The following is an 8,800-nucleotide window of genomic DNA, read 5'->3' as shown; positions in this document are numbered from 1 at the left end:
GTTTTTACAGTAATCAGGACAAAATACCAGTTTTATAGTTAAATATTTAAATATTTCTTAAGAATTGGAATCGGAATCGGTAACTGTATCGGAATCGCGAATTTTGTACGGAATCGGTGATTGTGTCGGAATCGGAAAAAATATTGGACTCGTCCCATGAATAATATATATATATATATATATATATATATATATATATATATATATGTGTGTGTGTGTGTGTGTGTGTGTGTGTGTGCATGTGTGTGTGTTAGTGGAATTTTATATTTCATCACATATATGTATATATATATATATATATATATATATATATATATATTTATATAAATATATAATGAATGATGAAATATAAATAATTAACATTCTTCACCAACCTGTGACTAATGTTTACTAGAGATAAATAAAGAGACTAGATCTATAAAAAGGGAGGTAATAATGGTTATAACGTTAAAAAATAATGACAGATTTTATTAATGGCATCAATAAAATCGGGGATGTCTCTCCTTGCACAGAAGTCGACATAGCATAAATGCTAATATTCTTTACTTAACAAGGATCGCCGCCATTTTGTTTTGATAACAGATGTTACAACTCATTTTACTTTGTTTTGATATATATTTGCATAATCAATTCGATCCTCCACCCCTCCCGACAATTAGAATGTCATTAGATGTGTTGAAAGGATCACCTGAATTATGATGTTATTAGCTACGGTCAGCCGTAAATGGCGGCGATGTACTGGGTAATTATGGATTCTATGTAAAATGTTCGAAATCCGTCCGTGCAAATGTATTCATTTTTATACGGGATAAATAAAAAAAAAGCATTTTCGTCGGTTTGCCAGGTTCCAGTTTGAAATAGAACTTCATGGCAACTGCTTGCCTAGGCTCCAATCTATGGTTTCCCCCTCCTGCAAAACTTTCGCAACAAACACTCGTCCATCTACAACCACTATCAACGATTTTCCCCACTCTCTATCTGTGGTTTAAAATAAACAAACCCAAATTCTATTTAACTCTATTCTCATCCATCCATCCATCCAGAGCGACCGCAGCCGAGATTGAACTCACTACTCGAGTTTGTAATCTTGTCGGTCGCTGAATACTTGATGCTTCGCCAGGTCTATCAAGGGTATTTTTTTATCGTGACGCCATCACTAGATGGGTTGCCTACCACAGCTTAAGGGAGTCCCATCTACCCTCGAGAGAAGGATAGACCGCGCAGTTTGTCAATCTTGTATTTTACCTCGCGGGACATGCAGCGCCTCGCCTTCACAAATGGCCACCCATCTGGAACTGGCCAGGCTCAGCGTTGCTTAACTTCGGTGACCTGGCGAGAACCGGTACGTCAAGGTGATTGTGTCGTATATATAACTACATTCTGGTCGTCTTCAAGTTCAATGTAAAAAGGTTTTTCTCGAACCGCCTCCTTATATAATCAAAATCTATTCAATTTCCACCAGAACGATCACTGCGCTGTTGCCTGGTTGACCGCTAGGCACTCAACCCTTATCCTTTGAACTAGCATTTCTGTAATCTGTTATTGAAGTTTAAAATACTCTTTTCGTGTGTCTATTACACTTAAGTTTTAAAATAGCCTTTTGAGACATCTGCCAGTTGAATTTGAACTTGCATTTTCATATTTCTGTTACTTAAGTTTCAAATAGTATTTTCTATATGTCTGTCACACTTAAGTTTAAAACAAAATTTTGAGAATCTCTCATTATATTTGAACTGGAATATTCGTCCATATTTTACTAAAATTTGAAATAGTTTTTTTCATATGTCTTTCACACTTAAGTTTGAAATAAAATTATGGTACATCTGTCACTTAAGTTTGAACTGGCATTTTCGTACATCTGTTATTTAAATTTGAAATAAAATTTTCGTACACCTATAGGTTGAGTAAGATATAACATTTTAATAATCTCTCGCGCTTACGTTTAAAATGACATTTTCCTACATTTGTCGAACTTAATGCGAAATAATATTTTCCTGCATCTGACGTACTTAAGTTTAAAATATCATTTTTCTACATCTGTTACATAAGTTTGAATTAACATTTTCGTTGGTCTGTCGCAGTTAAGCTTGAAATAGTATTTTCGCACATATGTAGTTTAAGTTTGAAATAACATTTCCGTGTGTCTGCCAATAAGTTAAGTATGAAAAATTTGGAGAAAATTTTCGCTTCCACTTAGAACCACAATATTACGAAATATCTGTTCTGTTAATTTCCAAGGAGAAATCTCTTTCGACTGGAGCAATTTTGTTATGTTATTTATAGTATACCTCTTGGGGCAGGTGGATATCCCTCACATAAAAATGATCTTCTGTCTAACATTGCAGGGGAAAGTAAAAAAAAGACTCGTCTAATGACTCTTAATGAGCTTGCTGTCACTCAGACTCCTAGGAACATCACAGGTTATTCTTGTGCCGAGCGTATGAGTCAGGCCTACCCACGGTGAAAAGCGAACTCGGGACCTTTGATTACAAATCAAGTCCACTAATGAACGACGCCCATCTTACCCCAAAGTGATGATTTAGTTTCGCCCAACGGCTATGAAAAGAACAAGCCGGTAAGTGATTCGGCGGTTTTGAAATACACTTCTTTGATAATATGTCTCGCGTTATTGCATTTTCGTACCTTGGCGTGTCAATTCGGCGAGATTGTTCGGTCCTGCTTGGGGACGTGTGTCGACTCAACGGGATTTGTTCGTGGCGTGGCGTAGCGGGTCGATTCGGCGGTGGTGTTAGGAAATGCGCGGACGCATTTGTTAAGGACCGTGTCGTCACTTGCGAAAACAAACAAACAAACACACACACACACACACACACACACACACACAATATATATATATATATATATATATATATATATATATATATATATATATATATATTTTATGGCGCTCTCTTTCCCTCGTGTAGAGACAGTTGTCAAAGAGAAATTAGTGCTGTTTATTTATGTGAAACTACTAGTGAGTGAATAATAAAAATAATAATAATAATGATATTAATAATAATAATGATAATAATGATATTATTAATAATAATGATGTTAATAATAATGATAATAATAATAATGATAATGATGATAATATTAATAATGATAATAATAATAATGATAGTAATAATAATAATGATACTACTACTACTAATAATAATGATAATAATGATAATGCTATTAATAATAATAATGATAATGATGATGATAATAATGATAATGATGATGATAATGATAATAATAATAATAATAATAATAATAGCAGGCAAAAGAATGAAAAACTACGGAACTATGAGAAACTGAGGGTGGAGGTTGCTAAGTTGTTGATAAGGAAATCTTCCATCGTGCCAATGATCATGAGTGCGCTTGGCTCAATTCCAGATGATCTTGAGAAACAGTTGAACTCCTTGGGAATCAAATACATAATCACTGTACTCCAGAAGTCAGTTCTGCTTGGCAAAGCAAACATCGTGCGCCAGGTGCTTTCCATCTAATTCTCTTTGACTATGCTCACCAGGTCTGGCGTAAAAATCCACTCTTGAGTGAAAAATAAACGGCGTAAACCATAACAGTATGAAATTAACGAAAATAATAATAATAATAATAATAATAATAATAATAATAATAATAATAATAATAATAATAATAAGTCAAAGTGATTTTCGTTGTAATTGAAACGCTTGGAACCATAACGAAAAGCCACCATAAATGACTTAAACATTATTGATGAAAAAAAATATTTTTCAATTCTACAAAAGCTCGCCTGCTAAAAACCGCGAAAGCGTTAAGGTACCGCTTGGACTTTTAAAGCCGAGGGAGTTGACTTCGTTTTAATAAATAAATAAATAAATAAAATAAAAATATTAAAAAACCTAAAAATGTATATGACGATAATGATGATTGATGACGGTGACGACGACGATGATGATGCTGATAACGACGACGACGATGATGATGATGATGATGATGATGACGATGATGGTGATGATGACGATAACAATTACAACTTCCTACCGTTTAAGTGTTCCCTCTAGGTCATTGGATCCATTATAAGCAGTCAATATTTTTACAAGTTCATAATTTGTCTTCAGAGGAAACTCCTGGCCGGTAAGATTGATAAAATACTTCCACTTTTTGTAGTGCCACAGATCTTGCATGCATATCAACTCTGGTTCCAGCACGGAGAACTGTCCCCACTGGACGTCAACTGAACGAGATGCAATGAAGACGTTATCAAAGCACTTCGCGATATTTATCATACTCTTCCGAATTGGTGATTTCGCCTTGGAGTCTATGTGAATACAATAAAAGTTTTGCGGCCGGTAGATGGCCCGAAGCAACCGCTCGACCTGCTCGACGTCCTTGTACATCAGAATGCTGTAGGCTATCGGGAAATCCCGCTCCTGCGCAGTCAGCGGGCTCGTTATGTAACCATACTGACGCTTGAACGTTTCACAGTTTTGCGTTTGCGTGTCGTAGTAAAGCAACGATTTTGACTGTTCTTTTTGTCTCGCGTGTAATTGATTGGCTTTGTTGATTTCGTCTATGTCTTTGTTTATTAATTTGTGACAATCGACGGAGAGAACCGCCTGGCCGCGAACTAAAAGTTTTCTAATGTAAGTTTCATGTTCAAAACTGTCAAATATTGGTATCTCCGTTCCACTCGACGCATTCGTCAAGATTGTAGACACTGGATCCTTGGAATGGTCGGAAAAATTTCCTATCTTTCTTAAATCTTTAACCAAACTTAAATTATTGAAGCCATCTTGAATGCGATGAACATTCTTGAACGTTCTATTTAGCGTGTTTTCATTTTTATTTTTTAGGATTTCATTTATAAAGCCCGTGTGTCTGTTTTGATACCCTGCGGATTTGTTAAGCGACGTGTTTTTATTTTCCGTTTTCAGTAAAGATGCTTCATTGGACCAATGGACCGGGTTCAATCGGTATTTTGCGCGCCACACTTTCCCCGGGACGTAAATAGTTCGGTTTGAACGTGGGAACATGTTCAGTGCGGCGTACAAATTGGCGCTACTCCGTCCGATCATGATGCCGTTCAGCGTGTAGACGCTAATCGCCATTGTGCAAAATACGAGGAGGACGAGAAAAGACTTTTGCAGACAGAAGCGCTTGCATACATCCACCTTTCGCATTATACGATAACTTTTCGCCAGGCGCCAGAGAAAGGTAACTGAAAAACAGAAAAAAATATTAAACATACCATCACATGAAAAAGATAGGATACAGGATGACACTCAAAAATGCACCCCCCATCGTTTATATTATCTACAAAGCTTCCTGCAATTCATCCACACACACACACACACACACACACACACACACACACACACACACACACACACACACACACACACACACACACACACACACATTACTCATGTTCACCTCTTATACAGCATATCGCCACTTGGACGTAAAGGGGCTACTTTTTGGGGCCATATCTAGGAAAGATTAACAAGATATTTGTTTATGTTACATTTAAACTTCTGCATATCTGTACAGCCAGGGAAGTAGGCAGCAGGAAGGGAATTCCAATGTCTAGATGTTCGAGGGGGGAAAACTATTAGAATAGAAAGCTTTCTGGCATTTAGGGACATCAACACTGAAGGAGTGGAATCTTATTACTAAGCGGGTTTGTCCACAAAACTTCCTGCAATCCCCCCCTCTCTCTCTCTATACTCTCTCTTTCTCTCTCTCTCTCTCTCTCTCTCTCTCTCTCTCTCTATATATATATATATATATATATATATATATATATATATATATATATATACGAGATGCCTTTCCAGACCTTTTCACCTGGGCACTTGTAGTGATAGTACACACATGAAGTACTCTAGTCCCTTTTGAAGTAATCTCCTCCGGCTACAATGCACTTTCTGTACAATTCGAACAACTTCTGGAAGGCCCCATGGAAGTCATGAGCGTGTCAATGGTCCTCATAATCAAAGACTCTAAGGTTTTCTTGAGCTTAGGGAATAACCGCACACGATGGTCCTTATTCATGAAATTCTTTATTTGGCCAATGAACTCTGGTGTTCTGACTTCCTTACTCTACCCACACCTCTCATCATTTACCACAGAGTTACTGCCTTCCTTCAATCTGTTATGCTACTAAAAATCTGATTCCCGATTTATGCAAGATAGTTCAAGTGAAGTGTGAAGCAATCCATGCGTTTCTATGTCATTTTCCCAAGTTTTTTACGGCATATCGTTCTTCTCAAGTTTTTTTTTTTACACATTGATCACCACTTATCAAGGCCCGGAAGCCACTCAGGGATAAGGGTTATTGCAAGTACATTACGTTAGTGTGGAGATTTGATGAAGTGTTTACTTAAGGGGGCGGTTCATTTGGAATTTATTAACGTTGGACTTGAAGACATCCAAGTTGTAGTCCGGTGGGAAGCAGGAAGACGGAACAGAGTTCCACAGGCGTGCAGTTCTAAGAAAGAAGCTTTGTTCATGGAATCCGCGTTTTGATTTAGGCACAGATATAGAGTGAGGGAAATTTTTCACAGTGTATTCAGCTAGACGGGTGTTTTTCGTGAAAGATTGGCGAGGGGGGGGACCAGAGATTGGAGTTCAGACGAGCACCTGCCATGGAAATAACGATAAAACAAGGATAGGCTCGCAACGTCTCTTCTGTGAGAGAGAGGTTGCAGGGTAGAGAAAAGGGCATCCCCCACTAAGCCATGAAGTCTATTTTGTACTCTGTCAAGGCAGGATAGGCTGTTTTTAGCAGCTCCTGCCCAGATATGGCAACAGTATTCCATCCTTGGACGTACTTGGCTTTTATATAGATAGAGAATTTCATCAGTAGTGAGATATCTTCTGGAGCGGTAGAAGGATCCCACCATCTTTCCAGCTACCTTGGCAACAGGCTTGATGTACGTGTTTCATTTCAGATTAGGAGTAAAGGTCAAACCCAGAAGCTTGTCAAAACACGGGGCCTCACGTTCAGATTTCGTTTTTAAAATTCACCAGCTGTGACAATCAGGTTTCAGTAGGGTGTATTCTAATTCCTGCTGTAGCTGTTCATTTGAACCTGAAAACATAAAAATTGGTCAGTTATCTCATAAGATGTATAGCAATAACATAGTGATTTTTACAGAATCTACGACAATGTTAAATGCTTGTACACAAACAGTCTGGAACCTTATCTAAGGAACCCGTACGTACGTACGTACACACACACACACACACACACACACACACACACACACACACACACACACACACACACACACATATATATATGTGTGTATATATATATGTATATATATGCATGTATATATATATGCATATATGTATATATGCATATATATATTGATATGCATGCATATATATATATATATTGATATGTATGCATATATATATATTAATATGCATGCATACACACACACACAGATATATATATATATATATATATATATATATATATATATATATATATACAACATATCAAAGATGGCGTAAAACTGAATGTAGCCACTCTTCTAAGTTTTTCGTATTCATGTAATTATTCCCAAATGATTATTTTTTTTATTATTAAAGTTAATAAATTCCTATTATTCTGGTGAATCCGGGCGGAAACTATTTAAAAAAATGACATAATGGTTATAGGATTGTCTCTGCGCTAAGAAACGTGTGTTTTCAAGAATTGAACATTTTAACATGCTGAAAGAGGTACAGAATGACAGTAAAATGCCACCAATCTTTCATATTCACAAAACTTCCTGCAATCTAACCATAGGTGCTAGTCTAGCGGCACTGATGAGTTGTGATACAACGAAACAGGACTGTATGTCGATGACTACAAATATATTTTATAAAGCCCCCCTCTTTGGGTTGAACACTGTTGTAAATAATCTCATTCGCTACTTAATTTGGCTGAAAAATGCGAAGCTCGCGGTTTGTTTACAAACAAACGTTTGAGCACTTTACAAGTGACGGACGGATGTTTATTTAAATAGACATTCGGACAGATTAGTTGCGGGCACCGCTTCCGTGGTCAAGGGGTAGAACTGCCGATTGTCATCACGACGCTTCTAGGTTCGATCCTCGGCTTGGGATAGATGCTAGTCTAGCGACACTGATGAGTTGTGATACAACGAAACAGGACTGTATGTCGATGACTACAAATATATATTTCATATATATATATATATATATATATATATATATATATATATATATATATATATATATATATATACTAGCGGGGCTCGGGACCGTATAAGCAATGAGAAAATTGAATTTCGTTTTATAATATATTTGTTATTCTTATGAGAGAGGAATTTTGTATGTTTATGTATCATTTGCGATTTCGAACAAAAGAATATTTTACCTACATAAGACGGGTATTACACATATGAAATAATTGTATCTTACCTAGGGTAGGTAATTTACAGCATGTATATGCAAGGACAGGTAATATACCACACATTTATCTCATCAAATCCCAAGCGATGCCAGGTATTTTACTAATATATATTCTCGCCTATTTCATTCAATCCCGGGCAACGCTGGGTGTTTTGCTAGTATATATCTCAATCAATCTCATTAAATCCAAGGCAACGCCAAGTATTCTGCTAGTATATATTTGCATCTATCTCATTACATCCCAGGTGACCATGTATTCTGCTTGCATACATTTGCATGTGTCTCATTTAATCCAAGGTGACTCCGGTAATCTGTAAGTATATATGTTGACGTATCTCGTTAAATCCCATAATTCTTGGATTGTTATAAATTTCGACAATTTAACCCACATTAT

General features: G+C 36.6%; 1 protein-coding gene across 5 annotated transcripts in view; it reads right to left on the bottom strand.

Annotated features, from left to right (window-relative positions):
• Positions 1-8,800, bottom strand: part of LOC145248890 (beta-1,3-galactosyl-O-glycosyl-glycoprotein beta-1,6-N-acetylglucosaminyltransferase-like) — a 207,426-nt gene that overhangs the window by 43,224 nt on the left and 155,402 nt on the right. For all 5 annotated transcript variants that reach the window (XM_080110658.1, XM_080110657.1, XM_080110659.1 and 2 more), the window contains exon 2: positions 4,018-5,194. In XM_080110658.1, the coding sequence (XP_079966784.1) occupies positions 4,018-5,156 (1,139 nt within the window). In that variant the 5' untranslated portion in view covers positions 5,157-5,194. The remainder of the gene's footprint in view (positions 1-4,017; positions 5,195-8,800) is intronic.

This window comes from Euprymna scolopes, chromosome 27 (genome assembly GCF_053919585.1).
Source record: "Euprymna scolopes isolate OS-2025 chromosome 27, ASM5391958v1, whole genome shotgun sequence".
NCBI classification, from domain to species: Eukaryota; Metazoa; Mollusca; class Cephalopoda; order Sepiida; family Sepiolidae; genus Euprymna; species Euprymna scolopes.
The sequence above is the reverse complement of the archived record's forward strand: the minus strand, read 5'-3'. Positions and strand labels throughout refer to the sequence as shown.